At 70.5% G+C, this 22127-nt stretch overlaps 1 protein-coding gene across 1 annotated transcript; it reads right to left on the minus strand.

Moving 5' to 3' along the window:
• Positions 1-144: 144 nt before the first annotated feature.
• On the minus strand, positions 145-21923 carry SART1 (spliceosome associated factor 1, recruiter of U4/U6.U5 tri-snRNP). Its single transcript, XM_067314773.1, is given in 25 exon segments — positions 145-252; positions 1228-1349; positions 3468-3557; positions 3645-3668; positions 3670-3781; positions 4684-4774; positions 4890-4977; positions 5656-5711; positions 5714-5764; positions 8191-8305; positions 8307-8366; positions 9810-9937; positions 10429-10498; positions 10555-10606; positions 11154-11275; positions 12426-12623; positions 13061-13113; positions 15100-15234; positions 18788-18887; positions 18987-19064; positions 19202-19307; positions 19403-19529; positions 19659-19714; positions 20586-20640; positions 21497-21923. Coding segments are annotated over 25 exon segments (2496 nt in total). The 5' UTR covers positions 21885-21923; the 3' UTR covers positions 145-233.
• Positions 21924-22127: the final 204 nt, after the last annotated feature.

Genomic DNA, 22127 nt, shown 5'->3' on the forward strand with positions numbered 1-22127 from the left:
CGTGCGTGTCCCCACCCTGCACATACCAGCACACGCGTGTTGCGACACGTGACGCCGGGGACACGCGGTGGCCGTGTGTCCCCCCCCCCCCCCAAAAAACCCACGCACACGGGGTCAGAGCTGGGTCTTTATTGCCCCCCCGCGGGGGCCGGAGCGGGGACACGCGTGTGCGCATGCCTGGACACGCGTGTGCGCACAGGAACACGCGTGTGGGGGCAGCCGGGCGGCGCCGGTCACTTGGTGATGGTGTTCCTGGGGGGGGGGGGAGAGGGGGGTCAGGCACCCCGGGGGGCTCCCAGTCCCTCCCAGTGCTCCCAGTCCCTCCCAGTGCCCCCAGTTCCCTCCCAGTCCCTCCCAGTGCTCCCAGTTCCCCTCCCAGTGCTCCCAGCGTCGCTCCCACCCCCCCTCCCAGCACCCCTAGTGCCTCTCCCAGTGCTCCCAGTGCCCTCAAAGCCGCTCCCAGTGTCTCCCATTGCCCATCCCAGTGCTCCCAGTCTCCCCAGTGCCCGTCCCAGTGCCCCCATGTCACTCCCAGTGCTCATCCCAGCGCTTCCATGTTGCTCCCAGTTGCTCCAGTGTCCCTGTGTTGCTCCCAGTGCCCATCCCAGTGCTGTGTCACCCCCCAGTGCCTGTCCCAGCGCTCCCAGTCACCCCCAGTGCCCCCCCCAATGCCCCCAGTGCCCTTGTGTCACTCCCAGTTGCCCCCAGTGCCCCAGTCGCTCCCAGCGCCCATCCCAGTGCCCCCAGTGCTCCCAGTCCCTTCCAGTGCCCATCCCAGTGCCCCCAGTTTCCCCCAGTACCTGTCCCAGTGGCTCCCAGTCCCTTCCAGTACCTGTCCCAGTGGCTCCCAGTGCTCCCAGTTGCCCACAGTGGCTGTCCCAGTGGCTTCCAGTCCCTCCCAGTGCCTGTCCCAGTGGCTCCCAGTGTCCCCAGTTGCCCCCAGTGCCCATCCCAGTGCTCCCAGTCCCTCCCAGTGGCTCCCAGTCCCTCCCAGTGCCCGTCCCAGTGCTCCCAGTTGCCCCCAGTGCCCATCCCAGTGGCTCCCAGTGCTCCCAGTCCCTCCCAGTGCCCATCCCAGTGCTCCCAGTTGCTCCCAGTCGCCCCCAGTGCCCGTCCCAGTGGCTCCCAGTCGCTGTCCCAGTTGCCCCCAGTGCCCATCCCAGTGCTCCCAGTGCCCGTCCCAGTGCTCCCAGTGCCTCCCAGTGCCCGTCGCGGCGGGGGGCTCACGCGTTCATGCTCTTGCCGCTGCCGCTGAGGACGATGTAGGGCGTCTTCTGGGCCTTCTGCTTCTCCTGCAGCAGCGCCACGGTGCCCAGCGGGGTGTCGCTCGAGCTCATCTTCTTCAGCAGCTGCCCCCCGAAAACGGGGTACGTCACCCCCAAAACCGGGCATGGTGCCCCCCCGAAAACGAGGTACGTCACCCCCAAAATGGGGCACGTCGCCCCCAAAACGGGCACGGAAACATCCCCCCGAAAACGGGGTACAGCACCCCCAAAACCGGGCACGGAAACATCCCCCCGAAAACGGCACGTCACCCCCAAAACCGGGCACGGAAACATCCCCCCGAAAACGGGGTACGGCACCCCCGAAACGGGCACGGAAACATCCCCCCGAAACCGGCACGTCACCCCCAAAACGGGCACGGAAACATCCCCCCGAAAACGGGCACGTCACCCCCAAAACGGGCACGGAAACATCCCCCGGAAACGGGCACGTCACCCCCAAAACGGGCACGGAAACATCCCCCCGAAACGGGCACGTCACCCCCAAACTGGGCACAGCGCCTCCCCAAAAACAGGGTACGTCACCCCAAAACCGGGCACGGCGCCCCAAAAACCAGGCATGGAAACATCCCCCCAAAACCGGGCACGTCACCCCCAAAACCAGGCATGGCGCCCCCAAAACCGGGCATGGAAATGTCCCCCCAAAACGGGGCACGTCACCCCCAAAACCGGGCACGTCACCCCCAAAAACTGGGCACGGTGCCCCCGAAACGGGCACGGAAACGTCCCCCCAAAACGGGCACGTCACCCCCCAAAACCGGGCACGTCATCCCCAAAACTGGGCATGGTGCCCCCAAAATGGGGCACAGCACCCCCAAAACCGGGCACGTCCCCCCCAAAACCGGCTACGGAAACACCCCCCGAACAGGGATGAAACCCCCAAACCGGGTCACTGCCCCCCCCCCTCAAAATCAGGGACAGAAACCCCCCAAAACGGGGACAGAATCCCCGAAAATGGAGACGGGACCCCCAAAGGGAGCCAGGCACCCCCAGAATGGGGCCGCGACCCCTAAGGGGGGCAGGAGACCCCCAAAACTGGGGCCGGGGGACCCCTAAAGGGCCCCCAAATGGGCCCAGAGAACCACAGGGACCCCCAAGGGGGACTGGGGGGACCCCAAAGGGGCTCAGGACCCCCAAAAGGGGGCTGGGAGACCCCAAATGAGCCCATGGGGGACCCCGAAACGGCTCAGGACCCCCAAAAGGGACCTGGAAGGACCCCAAAATGGCTCAGGACCCCCAAAAGAGCCCATAGGGGACCCCAGATGGGACCAGGGGTGACCTTAAAGGCACTCAGGACCCTCAAAAGGGACCTGGGGGGACCCCAAAACGGCTCAGGACCCCAAGTGGGACCAGGGAGACCCCAAATGAGCCCATGGGGGACCCCAAAATGGCTCAGGACCCCAAATGGGACCTGGTGGGACCCCCAAAATGGCTCAGGACCCCCAAAAGGGCTCATAGGGGACTCCAGATGGGACCTGGGGTGACCTTAAAGGCACTCAGAACCCCCAAATGGGACCTGGGGGGACCCCAAAATGGCTCAGGACCCCAAAAGGGACCTGGGAGACCCCAAATGAGCCCATGGGGGACCCCAAAATGGCTCAGGACCCCAAATGGGACCTGGTGGGACCCCCAAAATGGCTCAGGACCCCCAAAAGGGCTCATAGGGGACTCCAGATGGGACCTGGGGTGACCTTAAAGGCACTCAGAACCCCCAAATGGGACCTGGGGGGACCCCAAAATGGCTCAGGACCCCAAGTGGGACCAGGGAGACCCCAAATGAGCCCATGGGGGACCCCAAAATGGCTCAGGACCCCAAATGGGACCTGGTGGGACCCCCAAAATGGCTCAGGACCCCCAAAAGGGCTCATAGGGGACTCCAGATGGGACCTGGGGTGACCTTAAAGGCACTCAGGACCCCCAAAAGGGACCATGGGGGACCCCGAAATGGCTCAGGACACCCAAAAGGTGCTGGGAGACCCCAAATGAGCCCATGGGGGACCCCAAAATGGCTCAGGACCCCCAAACAGGACCGGGGGTGACCCCAAAATGGCCCTGAACCCCCAAAAGGGCCCATAGGGGACCCCAGATGGGACCAGAAATGACCTTAAAGAGGCTCAGAACCCCCAAACGGGGACCATGGGGGACCCCAAAATGGCTCAGGACCCCCCCAAAACGGCCCCTCACCGCCTCCTCGTCCAGCTTCTTCATCCTGCGCTCCGTCTTCATCTTCCCGGAGCCTTTGCCGTGGAAGCGGTGCGAGAGCTGGCGGAAGGCCTGGGAGGGGGGACACGGGGGGGGGTCAGGGGGTGGTGGCACGTGTCCCCCCCCCTCCCCGTGCAGCGTGTCCCCAACCCAGGTCACCTCCTTGGGCGTCAGCTTGCGGCCGGGTCTCGTCCACGTACTCGATCTTGACGTCGGGCCGGTAGCCTTCCTTCTCCTTGAAGTCCTGCGTGAAGCCGCGGTACTCCTCCCGCCGGCTGTACTTGTCATCGATGGCCCTGCGCGGGGACACGGGGACACGGGGAACAGGCGTCACGCGGGGCTGGGGACAGCGGGGGACACGGGGGGACGTGGGGAGGGGGAAATCGGGGGAAATCGGGGACATCGGGGGACATGGAGGAAACATGGAGGGGACACGCGCTCCTCCCGCCGGCTGTACTTGTCGTCGATGGCCCTGCGCGGGGACACGGGGACACGGGGACAGGCGTCACGCGGGGTTGGGGACAGCGGGGGACACGGGGGGACGTGGGGAGGGGGAAATCGGGGGAAATCAGGGGACATCAGGGGACATGGAGGAAACATGGAGGGGACACGCGCTCCTCCCACCGGCTGTACTTGTTGTCGATGGCCCTGCACCAGGACACGGGGACATGGGGACAGGCATCACGCGGGGTTGGGGACAGCGGGGGACACGGGGGGACATGGGGAGGAGGAAATCGGGGGACATCGGGGGACACGGAGGGGACACGGAGGGGACACGTGCTCCTCCCGCCGGCTGTACTTGTCGTCGATGGCCCTGCGCGGGGACACGGGGACACGGGGACAGGCGTCACGCGGGGCTGGGGACAGCGGGGGACACAGGGAGGAGGAAATCAGGGGACATCAGGGGACATCAGGGGACATGGAGGGAACACGGAGGGGACACGGAGGGAACACGCGCTCCTCCCGCCGGCTGTACTTGTCGTCGATGGCCCTGTGCGGGGACACAGGGACACGGGGACAATGTCACGCGGGGTTGGGGACAGGAGGGGACACGGAGGGGACACGGAGGGGACATGGAGGGGGACACGCGCTCCTCCCGCCAGCTGTACTTGTCGTCGATGGCCCTGCGCGGGGACACGGGGACAATGTCACGCGGGGTTGGGGACACGGAGGGGACACGCAGGGGGACGCCGCTCACATCTTATCCTCGATGCAGTAGACGGCCGAGGGCAGCGACTTGTTGGGCGCCTTCACCCGAGCCACCTTCTGCACCGTCGTCTCCAGCAGCCCTGGGGGGGGGGGGACAGGGGGGACACGGGGGACACACACACAATGGGGGGGGGGGGTCGGGGGGGTCCCCAAACCCCCCGGGGGTCCCCGAAGGGCCCCGGCGTCCGGACGCACCTTTGTTCTGGCAGAGCAGCAGGGCCGCGGCCAGGCCCCGGTTGACGATGGGCTCCTCGTCCAGGATGGTGGTGGAGGACGCCGAGAACTTGGGGGGGGGCAGAAAGGGGGGGGTCGGAGCGGGGCCTCGGGGGGGCGGGGGGGTGGGTTTGGGGGGGGCCTCGGGGTTCCTGGGGTTTGGGGGTGGGTTTGGGGGCGTTTCGGGGGGGTTTCGGGGCGCTCACGTCCCACCACGATGGCTCCTGGGTTGGGTTGACGGGGCTCCAGGCCACGTTCTCCTCCCCGGGGCGGTGGGGGGGCCCCGGTTTTGGGGGGGGGGGCGCGGTTTGGGGGTGCAGGTGGGTCGGGGGGGGCCCGGGGGTGGGTTTTGGGGGGTTTCGGGGCGCTCACGTCCCACCACGATGGCTCCTGGGTTGGGTTGACGGGGCTCCAGGGCACGTTCTCCTCCCCGGGGCGGTGGGGGGGCCCGGTTTTGGGGGGGGGGCCGCGGTTCGGGGGGGCGGTTTGGGGGTGCAGGTGGGTCGGGGGGGCCCGGGGGGGTTTTGGGGCGTTTCGGGGGGGTTTCGGGGCGCTCACGTCCCCACCACGATGGCTCCTGGGTTGGGTTGATGGGGCTCCAGGCCACGTTCTCCTCCCCGGGGCGGTGGGGGGGGCCCCGGTTTTGGGGGGGGCCGCGGTTCGGGGGGGCGGTTTGGGGGTGCAGGTGGGTCGGGGGGGGCTCGGGGGGGGGGTTTTGGGGCGTTTCCGGGCGGTTTCGGGCGCTCACGTCCTGCTGCTGCCGCTCCTCGGCCAGGTTGACGGTGCTCCAGCCCACGTTCTCCTCCCGTCGGAATCGGGGGCGCCGGCGGGCGAGCGCCGCTCCTCCCGCTCGAAGTCCCTGCGCGGGGACACGCGGGGACACGTGAGGACACGTGAGGACACGCGGGGACACGCGGGGACACGCGGGGACACGTGAGGACACGCGGGGACACGCGGGGACACGCGGGGACACGCGGGGACATGTGAGGACACAGTAGGACACACGAGGACATGCGAGAAGATACATGGACGGACGAGGACGTGGGGGGCCGTGGGGGATGTAGGGACAGACGGGGACCCGGGGGACACAGATGCAAGGGACACGGGGACGTGGGGACATGGGGGGGACACAGGGGGGATGGAGGGACATAATGACATGGGACACATAGACACATGGGGACATGGGAAGGACATAGATGTGGGGAAACACGGGGGGGACAGAGAGACACAAGGACATGGGGACACATGGGGACACGGGGAGGGACACAGACATGGGGGACACGGGGGGGACACGGGGACGTGGGAGGACATGGGGGGGACAGAGAGACACAAGGACACGGGGACACATGGGGACATGGAGACACGGGGAGGGACACGGGGATGTGGGGGGACACGGGGGGACATGGGGGGGATGGAGGGACACAAGGACGTGGGGACACGGGGAGGGACACGGATGTGGGGGGACATGGGGGAACACGGGGGGACAGAGGGACACAAGGACAAGGGGACACGAGAACACGGAGAGAGACATGGACGTGGGGGGACACAGTGGGGGGGGACACAGCAGAGGGACGTGGGGACACGTGGGGGACATGGAGCCCCCCGAGCTCCTCCTGCTCCTCGCGGTTGCCGGCCAGGCCCCCAAAACTGCCCCGAGTCACCCAAAACTACCCCGAATCACCCCCAAAACTGCCCCCACCAGACCCCTAACTGCCCCCCCAGCCCCAAAACTTGCCCCCCCTGACCCCTAATTGCCCCCCCCAGCCTCCAAACTGCCCCCCAGACCCCTAATTGCCCCCCCCCCAGCGCACCATGAGCTCCTCCTGCTCCTCGCGGGTTGCCTGCCAGGCCCCCAAAACTGCCCCGAGTCACCCCAAAACTGCCCTGAATCACCCCCAAAACTGCCCCCCAGCCCCAAAACTGCCCCGAATCACCCCCAAACTGCCCCGAATCACCCCAAAACTGCCCCCCTGACCCCTAACTGCCCCCCCAGATCCCTAACTGCCCCCCACCGGCGCACCATGAGCTCCTCCTGCTCCTCGCGGTTGCCGGCCAGACCCCAAAACTGCCCGGAATCACCCCAAAACTGCCCCGAATCACCCCCAAACTGCCCCCCCAGACCCCTAACTGCCCCCCCAGACCCCTAACTGCCCCCCCTGACCCCTAACTGCCCCCCAGACCCCTAACTGCCCCCCCCCGGTGCACCATGAGCTCCTCCTGCTCCTCGCGGTTGCCTGCCAGGCCCCCAAAACTGCCCCGAATCACCCCAAAACTGCCCTGAATCACCCCAAAACTGCCCCTGAATCACCCCAAAACTGCCCCCCATACCCCTAACTGCCCCCCCAGCCCCCCCGAACTACCCCAGCCCCCCCGATTTGCCCCCCCCGCGCACCATGAGCTCCTCCTGCTCCTCGCGGTTGCTGGCCAGGCCCCCAAAACTGCCCCGAATCACCCCAAAACTGCCCGAATCACCCCAAAACTGCCCCCATCCCCCTAATTGCACCCCCCATCCCCCTAATTGCCCCCCCCGGCCCCCTAACTGCCCCCCCAGACCCCTAATTCCCCCCCCCCCGGCTCACCATGAGCTCCTCCTGCTCCTTGCGGTTGCTGGCCAGGCCCCCAAAACTGCCCCGAATCACCCCAAAACTGCCCCCCATCACCCCAAAACTGCCCCGAGTCACCCCAAAACTGCCCCCCAGACCCTAATTGCCCCCCCAGCTCCCCAAACTGCCCCAGCCCCCCCGATTTGCCCCCCCCGCGCACCATGAGCTCCTCCTGCTCCTCGCAGTTGCCTGCCAGGCCCCCAAAACTGCCCCGAATCACCCCCAAAATGCCCCCCATCACCCCAAAACTGCCCCGAATCACCCCAAACTGCCCTCCAGACTCCTAACTGCCCCCCCAGCCCCCCCAAACTGCCCCAGGCCCCCCCAATTTGCCCCCCCAGCCCCAGATTTGCCCCCCCCGCGCACCATGAGCTCCTCCTGCTCCTCGCGGTTGCCTGCAGGCCCCCAAAACTGCCCCGAATCACCCCCAAAATGCCCATCACCCCAAAACTGCCCCAAATCACCCCCAACTGCCCCCCAGACCCCTAATTGCCCCCCCCCCCCCGGCGCACCATGAGCTCCTCCTGCTCCTTGCGGTTGCCGGCCAGGCCCCAAAACTGCCCCGCATCACCCCCAAATGCCCCCCATCACCCCAAAACTGCCCCAAATCACCCCCAAACTGCCCCCCTGACCCCTAACTGCCCCCCCAGACCCCTAACTGCCCCCCCCCCCCCGGCGCACCATGAGCTCCTCCTGCTCCTCGCGGTTGCCGGCCAGGCCGTAGGTCGGGATCTCGCCCAGGGTGCGGCAGAACTCGGAGGTGGCGTTGAAGACGATGGCGCCGGCGCGGGCGTCCGCCCCGGCCCCCCCCGCCGCCGCCGCCCCCCCCCCGCCGCCGCTGCACCAGCTCCAGCACCTGCCGGGGGGGCGGCGGGGGGGGTGAGCGGCGCCCGGACGCCTGGGCCCCTTCCGCAAACCCCCCCGTACAGCCCCCTCCGGTGCTCGGGGAGGGCGTGAGCGGCGCCCGGACGCCTGGGCCCCTTCTGCGACCCCCCCCCGGTGCCCGGGGAGGGTGTTAGTGGGGCCCGGACGCCTGGGCCCCCTCGCTCGGGGGGGGGGGGGGGCAGAGCTGGGTCCCCCCCACCCCTGGGTGCTGCGTGGGGGGGTGGGGAGGCGCCCGGACGCCTGGGCCCGCTCACCCGCGACCCCCCCCCACCCCGGGGTGCCGCCCGGACGCCTGGGCCCGCTCACCCGCGTCCCCCCCCCCACCCCGGGGAGGCGCCCGGACGCCTGGGCCCGCTCACCTGCATCCCCCCCACCCCGGGGTGCCGCCCGGACGCCTGGGCCCGCTCACCCGCATCCCCCCCCCACCCCGGGGAGGCGCCCGGACGCCTGGGCCCGCTCACCCGCGTCCCCCCCCCGCCCCGGGGTGCCGCCCGGACGCCTGGGCCCGCTCGCCCGCGTCCCCCCCCCCACCCCGGGGAGCCGCCCGGACGCCTGGGCCCGCTCACCCGCGTCCCCCCCCCGCCCCGGGGAGCCGCCCGGACGCCTGGGCCCGCTCGCCCGCGTCCCCCCCCCACCCCGGGGAGCCGCCCGGACGCCTGGGCCCGCTCACCTGCGTCCCCCCCCCCCCACCCCGGGGAGCCGCCCGGACGCCTGGGCCCGCTCACCCGCGTCCCCCCCCCACCCCGGGGAGCCGCCCGGACGCCTGGGCCCGCTCACCCGCGTCCCCCCCCACCCCGGGGAGCCGCCCGGACGCCTGGGCCCGCTCACCCGCGTCCCCCCCCCACCCCGGGGAGCCGCCCGGACGCCTGGGCCCGCTCACCCGCGTCCCCCCCCCCACCCCGGGGAGCCGCCCGGACGCCTGGGCCCGCTCACCCGCGTCCCCCCCCACCCCGGGGAGCCGCCCGGACGCCTGGGCCCGCTCACCCGCGTCCCCCCCCCCCACCCCGGGGCGCCGCCCGGACGCCTGGGCCCGCTCGCCCGCGACCCCCCCCCACCCGGGGAGCCGCCCGGACGCCTGGGCCCGCTCGCTCGCGTCCCCCCCCCACCCCGGGGAGCCGCCCGGACGCCTGGGCCCGCTCACCCGCGTCCCCCCCCCGCCCCGGGGCACCGCCCGGACGCCTGGGCCCGCTCACCCGCGTCCCCCCCCACCCCGGGGAGCCGCCCGGACGCCTGGGCCCGCTCACCTGCTCGCTGTGTCCCCCCCCACCCCGGGGGCGCCGCCTGGACGCCTGGACCCGCTCACCCGCGTCCCCCCCCCACCCCGGGGAGCCGCCCGGACGCCTGGGCCCGCTCACCTGCTCGCCGTGTCCCCCCCCCACCCCGGGGAGCCGCCCGGACGCCTGGGCCCGCTCACCTGCTCGCCGCCGGCCTCGCGCAGCTGCTGCAGTTGCCGCAGGCGCCGGCTCTTTTCCAGCTGCTTCTGCAGCTCCTGCTCGGCCTCGTCCTCCTCCAGCGCCGCCGGCGAGCCGGGGGGGGGCTCGTCTGCGCGGGGGGGGGGGGCGTCAGGGGCCCAGGCGTCCGGGGATGCTCCCTCTCTCCCTCCCACCCTGATCCCACTGACCCGGGGGGCCCAGGCGTCCGGGGGCTCCCCCCCCCACCTCATTGAGGGGCCCAGGCGTCCGGGGACTCCCCCACCCAGGGGCCCAGGCGTCCGGGGGCTCCCCCCCCACACCCCATTGAGGGGCCCAGGCGTCCGGGGACTCCCCCACCCAGGGGCCCAGGCGTCCGGGGGCTCCCCCCCCACACCCCATTGAGGGGCCCAGGTGTCTGGGGACTCCCCCCATCTCCTCTACGACGAGGGGCCCAGGTGTCCGGGGCCTCCCCCCCACCTCCCCCACAACAGGGGGCCCAGGCGTCCGGGGGCTCCCCCCCCACCCCATCAAAGGGCCCAGGCATCCGGGGCCTCCCCCCCCCCACCCCATGGAGGGGGCCCAGGCGTCCGGGGGTGGGGGGGGGCCAGGCGTCCGGCTCACCGTCGCTGCTGATGTCCATGCTCTCGACGCGGGTGTCGTCGGAAGGGGGGGCGGCGGGGGGGGGGGCCGGGCCCTGCCCTTCCTCCCCCCCCCGGGCGCCGCCGCGGCCCCCCCCCCTTCCTCCTCCTCCTCCTCCTCCTCGGCCTCCTTGGGCCCCCGCCGGCCTCGGCCCCGCGACCTGGGGGGGGCAAAAATGGGGGGGGGAGTTAGACCCCCCCTTGACAGAGCCGCTCTTGCCCCGGCCCCTCCCACGCCCAAAACCCCCCTCTTGCCCTCAGCCCCCCCCATGACCCCTCTATTACCCCTATTTGCCCCCCCACCAAGGATCCTACTGCCCCCCCCCAAGCGTCTCTTGCCCCTGTGAACCCCCCCCGGACGCCTGGGCCCCCCTCCGGACGCCTGGGCCCACCTGGAGCCGAAGTCTCTGCGCGTGTCCCCGCCCCCCCCCCGGACGCCTGGGCCCACCTGGAGCCGAAGTCGCCCCACGTGTCCCCCCCCCCGCCCGGACGCCTGGGCCCCCCCGGACGCCTGGGCCCACCTGGAGCTGAAGTCGCCCCGCGTGTCCCCCCCCGCGCCCGGACGCCTGGGCCCACCTGGAGCCGAAGTCGCCGCGCGTGTCCCCGCCCCCCCCGGACGCCTGGGCCCCCCCCGCCCGGACGCCTGGGCCCACCTGGAGCCGAAGTCGCCGCGCGTGTCCCCGCCCCCCCCCGGACGCCTGGGCCCACCTGGAGCCGAAGTCTCCGCGCGTGTCGCCCGGCGCCAGCGGCAGCAGATCGTCCGCCCGCAGCGGTTTCTCCTTGCGCCGGAGCCGTCGCACGCGGCGCCGCGTCTTCCGGAAGGCCACGGCCTGCGCGGGGGCGCTTACCCATGATGCCCCGGGGCTCGCGCCAACCCCCCCGGTACCCATGATGCTCCGGGGCTCACACCAACCCCCCCATTATCCACAGCCCCCCATTACCCATGATGCCCTGGGGCTTGCGCCACCCCCCCCATTACCCACAAGCCCCCAGGGCTCACGCCAACCGCCCCTCATTACCCACAACCCCCCCATTACCCACAACCCCCTGGGGCTCACGCCAACCCCCCCCCCCCAGTTACCCACAACCCTCCTGTTACCCACAACCCCCCGGGGCCCGTGCCAACCCCCCCCATTACCTACAACCCCCCCCCCGGTTACCCACAAACCCCCCATTACCCACAATGCCCCGGGGCTCACACCAGCTCCCCCCCCATTACCCACAACCCCCCAGGGCTCACGCCAACCCCCCCCATTACCCACAACCCCCCCCATTACCCACAAACCCCATTACCCACAACCCCCCCCCATTACCCACGATGCCCCGGGGCTCCCGCCAATCCCCCCCATTACCCACAACCACCCATTACCCCCATCCCCCATTACCCACGATGCCCCGGGGCTCCTGCCAACCCCCCCCCAGTTACCCACAACCCCCCCCCCGTTACCCACGATGCCCCGGGGCTCCTGCCAACCCCCCCCCCCGGTTACCCACAACCCCCCATTACCCACAATGCCCCGGGGCTCCCGCCAACCCCCCCCATTACCCACAACCCCCCCCATTACCCACAACCCTCCATTACCCACAACTCCCCGGGGCTCATGCCAACCCCCCCCGTTACCCACAACCCCCCGGGGCTCACGCCAACCCCCCCCATTACCCACAACCCCCCCCATTACCCACAATGCCCCGGGGCTCGCGCCCAACCCCCGCCCCCAGTTACCCACAACCCCCCATTACCCACGATACCCAGGGCTCCTACCAACCCCCCCCAATTACCCACAAGCCCCCACTACCCACGATGCCCCGGGGCTCCCGCCAACCCCCCCCATTACCCACAACCTCCCCCATTACCCACAATACCCCAGGGCTCCTACCAACCCCCCCCAATTACCCACAACCCCCCATTACCCACAATGCCCCGGGGCTCCCGCCAACCCCCCCCGTTACCCACGATGCCCCGGGGGGGACGGGACCCACCTGCTCGTGGGGGCCGAGGAAGTCGGGGGCCAGGCGGGGGGGGGGCAGCGCCAGGCTCTGCGGCGCCCCGAGGGGGGGGGGGGCGGGAGGCCGGGCGGGGGCGGGGCCAGCGCCGGGCCCCCCCCGCCGGGGGGGCAGCCGGAGAGCCGTGGGGGAGCGGGCGGCCCCCAGCGCCTCCGCGTACTGCGGCAGCAGCTCCTGCGGCAACACGCCAAGGACACGTGACAACACGCCAAGGACACGTGACAACACGCCAAGGACACGTGACAACACGCCAAGGACACGCCAAGGCGGGGGCGTCACGCGTGTGCGCAGGGGGGGTCACGCGTGGGGGGGCGGGCGGCCCCCAGCGCCTCCGCGTACTGCGGCAGCAGCTCCTGCGGCAACACGCCAAGGACACGTGACAACACGCCAAGGACACGTGACAACACGCCAAGGACACGCCAAGGCGGGGGGTCACGCGTGTGCGTGGGGGGGTCACGCGTGGGGGGGGCGGGCGGCCCCCAGCGCCTCCGCGTACTGCGGCAGCAGCTCCTGTGACACGTGACAACATGTGACAACATGCCAAGGACACGTGACAACACGCCAAGGACACGCCAAGGCGGGGGGGGTGCGTGTGCACGGGGGGGTCACGCGTGGGGGGGGGGCGGGCGGCCCCCAGCGCCTCCGCGTACTGCGGCAGCAGCTCCTGCGGCAACACGCCAAGGACACGTGACAACACGCCAAGGACACCTGAGAACACGCCAAGGACACGTGAGAACACGCCAAGGACACGTGAGAACACGCCAAGGACACGCCAAGGCGGGGGGTCACGCATGTGCACGGTGGGGGCCACGTGTGTGGGGGGGGCGAGTCCCCCCTCCCCCAGCTCTTCCGCGTGTTGGAGCCGAGTCCAAAACACGCCGTGACACGGGGTGACACGCCACAACATGGGATGACACACGTGTTCCCGGCTCTGCGTGCTGGGACATGGGAAAAAACACGGGGCAACACAGCAGCATGGGGGGGGACAAGGGGACACACAGGGGCCCCAGGGGGACCCCGAGGACACGGGGGGACCCCGAGGACACGCCAAGGCCACGTCACCCTCTCGGGGACACGTGTCAACACCCCGGGGACAGGCGGGGGACACGCCAAGACCCTGAGGACACGGGGGGACCCCGAGGTGCCGCGTGGGGACCTTGGGGACGTGGGGAACATGCAGGGGCCACCTGGGGACCTCGAGGACACGTGGGGACACGGGAGGGGACACACGGGGAGACATGTGGGGACCTTGCTGACACGGGGGGACATGAGAAGGGACACGCGGGGGGCCACGTGGGGACCTCGAGGACACGTGGGGACCCAGGAGGCCATTTCGAGACCCCGAGGTGCCACGTTGGGACCCCGACAGCCCCCCGAGGGACACGTCCCCCTGCCGAGGGGCCACGTGGGACATTGGTGACACGGGGGGGAAGCGTGGGGACCTCAAGGACACGTGGGGACACGGGAGGGGCCACGTGGGGACCTCGAGGACACGTGGGGACACGGGAGGCCATTTCAAGACCCCGAGGCGCCACGTGGGGCGCGTCCCCCCGCCGAGGGGCTGCGTGGGGACCTTGGGGACATGTGGGGACACAGGAGGGGACATGCAGGGGCCACATGGGGATCTCAAGGACACACGGGGACCCAGAAGACCATTTTAAGACCCCAAGGTGCCACGTGGGGACCCCGAGGTGCCACGTGGGGATCTTGGGGACACGTGGGGACACGGGAGGGGACACAGGGGAGCCACGTGGGGGCCTTGGTGACGTGTGGGGACACGGGAGGGGACATGGAGGGGCCACATCAGGTCCTCAAGAACATGGGGACCCAGGAGGCCATTTCGAGACCCCGAGGTGCCACGTGGGGCGCGTCCTCCTGCCGAGGGGCCGCGTGGGGACCTTGGGGACACGGGAGGGGACACAGGGGGGGCCACATCAGGACCCCAAGAACATGGGGGACCTGGGGGGCCACGCCGAGACCCCGAGGTGCCACGTGGGGCGCGTCCTCCTGCCGAGGGGCCGCGTGGGGACCTTGGGGACACGGGAGGGGACACAGGGGAGCCACGTGGGGGCCTTGGTGACACGTGGGGACACGGGAGGGGACACAGGGGGGGCCACATCAGGACCTCAAGAACATGGGGGACCTGGGGGGCCACGCCGAGACCCCGAGGCGCCACGTGGGGCGCGTCCTCCTGCCGAGGGGCCGCGTGGGGACCTTGGGGACACGGGAGGGGACACAGGGGAGCCACGTGGGGACCTTGGTGACACGCGGGGACACAGAAGGGGACACGTAGGGGCCATATCAGGTCCTCAAGAACATGGGGACCCAGGAGACCATTTCGAGACCCCGAGGTGCCACGTGGGGCGCGTCCCCCTGCCGAGGGGCCACGTGGGGACCTTGAGGACACGGGAGGGGACACAGGGGAGCCACGTGGGGGCCTTGGTGACGTGTGGGGACACGGGAGGGGACACGGAGGGGCCACATCAGGTCCTCAAGAACACGGGGACCCAAGAGGCCATTTTGAGACCCTGAGGCGCCGTGTTGGGACCCCGAGGCGCCACGTGGGGCGCGTCCCCCTGCCGAGGAGCCGCGCGGGGACCTTGGGGACACGCGGGGACAGGGGAGGGGACACGGGGGAGGTGACACTCACGGCGGGGGGGGCCGGCGGGCTCCTCGCAGGGGTCGTAGCCCGGCTTGCGGCGCCGCAGCTCCAGGCCCCGACGCGCCGCCTCCGCCTCGGCCAGCGCCGCGTTCACCAGCACGTCCTCGGCCTCCTCCAGCACCCCTGGGACACCGCGGGGGGACATGGGTGACACCCACGGACACCCCTGGGCACCCACGACCCCCCCCAGCACCCACGACCCCCCCCGGACACCCACGACCCCCCCCGGGGCACCCACGACCCTTCCCCCCCCCCCCCCCCCCGGGGTGCCGCCTCCGCCTCGGCCAGCGCCGCGTTCACCAGCACGTCCTCGGCCTCCTCCAGCACCCCTGGGACACCGCGGGGACATGGGTGACACCCTGGGACACCCACGGACCCCCCCGGCACCCACGGATCCCCCCCGGGGCACCCACGACCCTTCCCCCCCCCCCCCCGGGGTGCCGCCTCCGCCTCGGCCAGCGCCGCGTTCACCAGCACGTCCTCGGCCTCCTCCAGCACCCCTGGGACACCGTGGGGACATGGGTGACACCCTGGGACACCCACGACCCCCCCCAGCACCCATGACCCCCCCCCGGGCACCCACGACCCTTCCCCCCCCCCCCGGGGTGCCGCCTCCGCCTCGGCCAGCGCCGCGTTCACCAGCACGTCCTCGGCCTCCTCCAGCACCCCTGGGACGTCACGGGGGGACATGGGTGACACCCTGGGACACCCACGGACCCCTCCCGGCACCCACGGATCCCCCCCGGGGTGCGGGGACACGTGGGGGGACCCCCCCGGAGCACAGGGACGTGGGGACGCACAGGGGAGCAGCATGGGGACTGGGGGGGGGGTGCAGGGACACAGCAGGGGACACAGGGACCCCGGTGGGGCACATGGGGATGTGGCAGGGGACATGCGGATGTGGATGGGGGGGGACACGGGGACACAAGGACATGGACAGGGACACGGGGACGCGTCATGAGGCCCCACCAGGACGCGAGGACACAACAGGGGACGCGTGGGGACACACGGACACATCACAGGGAGCCCGCTAGGACACAGGGACACAACAGGGGACATGGGGACAGGGCAGGGACCCTGCCGGGACACGGGGACATGGCGGGGGGGGGGGGACACGGCGATGTGGTGGGGACCCCACTGGGGCAGGAGGACACGGGGGACACAAGAACGTGGACAGGGGGACGTGCCGCAGGGACCCCACCAGGACATGGGGACACAACAGGGGACAGGGGGACATGGGGACGTAGGGGACACATTGCATGAACCCCACCCAGACGCGGGGACACAACAGGGGACACAGGGACGTGGCACGGGGACTCTGCCGGGACATGGGGACGTGTCACAGGGGGACACGGGGACATGGCAGGGACCCACCTCGGGGCCCGGAAAGGACACGAGAGGGGACAGAGGGACAGGAGAAGGGACACCAGCGGGGCACAGAAACGATGTGTGGCCACATCGGTGATGCCACCGTGACGCGGAGGGGACACGGGGACACGTTGGGGGGACACGGGGACACCAAGAGCACCCCGCAGCGCCCCAGGAGGACGTGGGGACACGTCGGGGGACACCAAGAGCACCCCGCAGCACCCCATGGGGACACGGGGACACGTCGGGGGACACCAAGAGCACCCCACAGCACCCCGGGAGGACACGGGGACACGTTGGGGGACACCAAGAGCACCCCACAGCACCACCGGGAGGACGCGGGGACACGTCGGGGGACACCAAGAGCACCCCGCAGCACCCCGTGGGGACACAGGGACACGTTGGGGGACACCAAGAGCACCCCGCAGCACCCCGTGGGGACACGGGGACACGTCGGGGGACACCAAGAGCACCCTGCAGCACCCCGGGAGGACACGGGGACATGTTGGGGGACACCAAGAGCACCCCGCAGCACCCCGGGAGGACACGGGGACGCGTCGGGGGACACCAAGAGCACCCCGCAGTGCCCCGGGAGGACACGGGGACACGTTGGGGGACACCAAGAGCACCCCGCAGCACCCCGGGAGGACACGGGGACACGTTGGGGGACACCAAGAGCACCCCGCAGTGCCCCGGGAGGACACAGGGACACGTTGGGGGACACCAAGAGCACCCCGCAGCACCCCGTGGGGACACAGGGACACGTTGGGGGACACCAAGAGCACCCCGCAGCACCCCGTGGGGACACGGGGACACGTTGGGGGACACCAAGAGCACCCCGCAGCACCCCGGGAGGACACGGGGACGCGTCGGGGGACACCAAGAGCACCCCGCAGTGCCCCGGGAGGACACGGGGACACGTTGGGGGACACCAAGAGCACCCCGCAGCACCCCGGGAGGACACGGGGACACGTTGGGGGACACCAAGAGCACCCCGCAGTGCCCCGGGAGGACACAGGGACACGTTGGGGGACACCAAGAGCACCCCGCAGCACCCCGTGGGGACACAGGGACACGTTGGGGGACACCAAGAGCACCCCGCAGCACCCCGTGGGGACACGGGGACACGTCGGGGGACACCAAGAGCACCCTGCAGCACCCCGGGAGGACACGGGGGACATGTTGGGGGACACCAAGAGCACCCCGCAGCACCCCGGGAGGACACGGGGACGCGTCGGGGGACACCAAGAGCACCCCGCGGGGACACAGAAGGACACGGGGACACGTCGGGGGACACCAAGAGCACCCCGCAGTGCCCCGGGAGGACACGGGGACACGTTGGGGGACGCCAAGAGCACCCCGCGGCGCCCCGGGAGGACGTGGGGACGCGTCGGGGGACACCAAGAGCACCCCGCGGCGCCCCGGGAGGACGCGGGGACGCGTCGGGGGACGCCAAGAGCACCCCGCAGCACCCCAGGAGGACGCGGGGACACGTTGGGGGACACCAAGAGCACCCCGCAGCACCCCAGGAGGACACGGGGACACGTCGGGGGACACCAAGAGCACCCCGCAGCACCCCGTGGGGACACGGGGACGCGTCGGGGGACACCAAGAGCACCCCGCAGCACCCCGGGAGGACACGGGGACATGTTGGGGGACACCAAGAGCACCCTGCAGCACCCCAGGAGGACACGGGGACACGTCGGGGGACACCAAGAGCACCCCGCAGCGCCCCGGGAGGACACGGGGACATGTCGGGGGACACCAAGAGCACCCCGCAGCGCCCCGGGAGGACACGGGGACACGTTGGGGGACACCAAGAGCACCCTGCAGCACCCCGGGAGGACACGGGGACACGTTGGGGGACACCAAGAGCACCCTGCAGCACCCCAGGAGGACACGGGGACATGTTGGGGGACACCAAGAGCACCCCGCGGCGCCCCGGGAGGACACGGGGACATGTTGGGGGACACCAAGAGCACCCTGCAGCACCCCATGGGGACATGGGGACACGTTGGGGGACACCAAGAGCACCCCGCAGCGTCCCGGGAGGACGCGGGGACGCGTCGGGGGACACCAAGAGCACCCTGCAGCACCCTGGGAGGACACGGGGACACGTCGGGGGACACCAAGAGCACCCCGCAGTGCCCCGGGAGGACGCGGGGGACACGTCACGAAGCAGAGGGACGCATCCGAGGCCACGGGGAGCCCCAAAGGGCCCGAGGGGGCCACCGCGCGTCCCCACATCCCCCCCCCAGGTGCCACCGCGTGTCCCCACGTCCCCAGATGCCACCACATGTCCCCTCACCCTTGTCCTTGAGCGTCAGCACCACGGTCTCGCCCTCGCGGAAGGCCTCCACCGCGTGCTCCACCGCCAGGCCCTGCAGGTCCCGCGCGCTGTACAGCTCCTGGCGGGGGGGGACACAGGGGGGACACGGGGGGGGGGGTCAGGGGTGTCCCCACGGGTGTCCCCAAGTGTCCCCAAGGCCCCCCCCCCACCGCCTCACCCTCTTCCTCCTCATGAACTCCTCCTCCACCAAGGTGCTGACGCCAAACTCCTGGTCCATCTCCTCCAGCAGCTTGGCCTGAAACGACGCTGGTTTTGCGCCCCCCCAAAATTAACCCCCCCGTGGGGGGGTGTGGGGGGGGGTTGAAGGGGGGGTGGAGCCCCCGCCCGGACGCCTGGGCCCCTCCGCTCTTCCTCCCCCCCCCCCCAGCTCACCCTCTTCTCCGCCAGCTCCTTCTCCTGCTGCAGCTTGCGGCTGCGCTCGATCCAGGCGGCCGCGTCGTCCAGCCAAGGGTCGTCCTCGCCCAGCGTCTTCACCTTGCTGGATTCGGGGTGAAAAAGGGGTGTTAGGGGGGCGCCCCCCACCCATGGGTGCTGCCGGGGGGGGGGTTGGGGAAGGGAGGGGGGGGGGCGCACCCCAGTTTCTGGTTGAGCAGCCGCTTCTCCTTGGCGGCCGCCAGCTTCTCGCGGATCTCCTCCCGCTGCCGCTGCACCAGCGGGTTGACGACGTCGGCCGCCACCGGGTCCTCCTTGGTGCCGGCTTCTGCGGGGGGGGGGGGGGGGGAATGGGGGCGTCGGGGGGGTCCCCAGAACCGCGGGGGGGTCCCCAGAACCGCGGGGGGGTCCCCCCGAAGCAGGGTGACACGGGGCGTCCGTCCCCCCCCACACTCACCTTTCTTCACGGCCGAGACTTCCAGCGGCTTCAGGCCCAGCTTGGCGCGGAGTTTGCTGGAAACGGGGTTGGGGGGGGAGAAAAGGGGGTAAATGTGGGGGGGGGGGTTCGGGGGGGAATATGGGGGTGGGGGGGCAAGTTTGGGGGCGGGGGGGCAAATATGAGGGTGCAGAAAGCAAATACGGGGGCGATATTAGAAAAATACCCTTAAATATTAAAGATTTAGGAAACAACACAATTTAAGGTAATTGGAAGTATTTTGGGGTAATTATGGGGTATTAAGAGTATTAGGATAATTAGGGAGCATTAGGGGTGATACTAAGGGTAACTGGGGAGCGCGGAGTAGCGTTGGGGGAAACTGGGGGGATTTTGGGGGGCTCACAGGGGCGTTTTGCAGAATATTACATTCCTTGTTTTAAATACTCAGTATTTACTCAATAAATACTCAAATAATTCTACAAAGCAACTAAAAATACTGAAAAACGGTGGGGGCAATTGGTGTCGTTTTGGGGGTGTCGGAGGGAGTTTAAGCAGCACCCGGGGAGCCCTGGAGGGGCATCAGAATAGAGTAATTCAGAGTATTGGAAAAATACCAGGATAATTAAGAAGTTTGGGAGAGTAATTGAAGTAACCAGGGAGTTTAGAGAGTATCAGAGCAGTATTGGCGGGTAACTGGGAATACCTGGAAGAGTAACTGGGGAATAATTAAGAATATTAGAGCAATATTGGAGTAATTTGGGGCGTACAGAAAACAACTAGAAGAATCAAGGGCACATTGGGGGTAACTGAAAGGTTTTGGGGGGCAAACAGGAATATTGGGAAAATATTAGAGTAACCAGAGAGTAACTGGGAGTATTAGAGAAATATTAAGATTAATTGAAAGGGGGATCAGGGGGTAACGGGGGGTAACTGGGGGCCCCGGCTCACTTGGTCTCCTCGACGCTGAGCGACGACTCGCCTGCAGCGGCCTTAGAGGCGGCGGCTGGGGGGGGGGAAGGGGGGTCGTTAGCTAACGAGGGGGACTGATACCCCCAACCCCCCCCGAGCCCCATAACTGCCCCCAAAGCCCCCCCCAGCACCCCCAAAACCCCCTAACTGCCCCCAAAGACCCCCCCAGACCCCCCCCCAAAGCCCCATAATCACCCACCAGGGACCCCCAGGTCCCCCCCAAAGCCCCATAACCGCCCCCCAGGGACCCCCAGGCCCCCCCCCAAAGCCCCATAACCGCCCCCAGGGACCCCCAGGGACCCCCCCCAAGCCCCATAACCGCCCCCAGGGACCCCCCAGGGACCCCCCAAAGCCCCATAACCGCCCCCAGGGACCCCCAGGTCCCCCCCCAAAGCCCCATAACCGCCCCCAGGGACCCCCAGGTCCCCCCCAAAGCCCCATAACCGCCCCCAGGGACCCCAGGGACCCCCAAAGCCCCATACCGCCCCCAGGGACCCCCAGGGACCCCCCAAAGCCCCATAACCGCCCCCAGGGACCCCCAGGAACCCCCCCAAGCCCCATAACTGCCCCCAGGGTCCCCCAGGTCCCCCCCAAAGCCCCATAACCGCCCCCAGGGACCCCCAGGAACCCCCCCAAGCCCCATAACCGCCCCCAGGGACCCCCAGGTCCCCCCAAAGCCCCATAACCGCCCCCAGGGGTCCCCCAGGTCCCCCCCAAAGCCCCATAACCACCCCCAGGGACCCCCAGGAACCCCCCCAAGCCCCATAACCGCCCCCAGGGACCCCCAGGGACCCCCCAAAGCCCCATAACCGCCCCCAGGGACCCCCAGGTCCCCCCCAAAGCCCCATAACCGCCCCCAGGGAGACCCCCCAGGACCCCCCCCCCCTCACCGGGCTCGTCCCGCTCGTCCCGCCGCTCCCTCTTGCCCCGCCGCCCCGCGTCGGACTCGGCTCCGCCTCGGCCATGGCCGCCGCCGCCGCCGCCGCGTCCGGGCTCCTCGTTCCCGCCGCGCCGCGACGAGCCGCCGCCGCCGCCACCGCCGCCGCCGCTGCCGCGCTCGCCCCGGAGCGGCTGCGTTTGCCGCGCCGCTCGCCGCCGCGGTGCCGGTGCTTGCGGTGCTCGCGGGGCCGCCCCGCCGCGCTGCTGCTGCTGCTCCCGCCGCCGCCGCCGCTTCCCCCCGCCGCAGCCGCCGCTGTCGCTGGGGGCCGCCGCAGCCGGGGCCTCCTCAGCGCCGGCCTCGGCCCCGCCGCGCTCCCGGTGCTTCTTGGAGGAGCCCATGGCCGCGCCGCGCCGCTTCCGCCGCGCCGGCGAACCGCTTCCGGGGGGCGCCGCGCCGCTTCCGGCGGAAACGGAAGGAGCGCGCGCGCGCGGCGGGGTCGGCCCCGCCCCTCGGAGCCGCGGCCGCTTTCCCCATTGGCCGGCGCCGCCCGCCCTCGGGGGTCGAAGGTCGCTTCCTGTTGTGGGCGGGGCCGCGGGGCGTCGCCATGGGGACGCGGCGGAAGTGGGGAGGGGGGCAGGGCC

The sequence above is a fragment of the Apteryx mantelli genome, chromosome 37, assembly GCF_036417845.1.
Source record: "Apteryx mantelli isolate bAptMan1 chromosome 37, bAptMan1.hap1, whole genome shotgun sequence".
Classification (NCBI taxonomy): Eukaryota; Metazoa; Chordata; class Aves; order Apterygiformes; family Apterygidae; genus Apteryx; species Apteryx mantelli.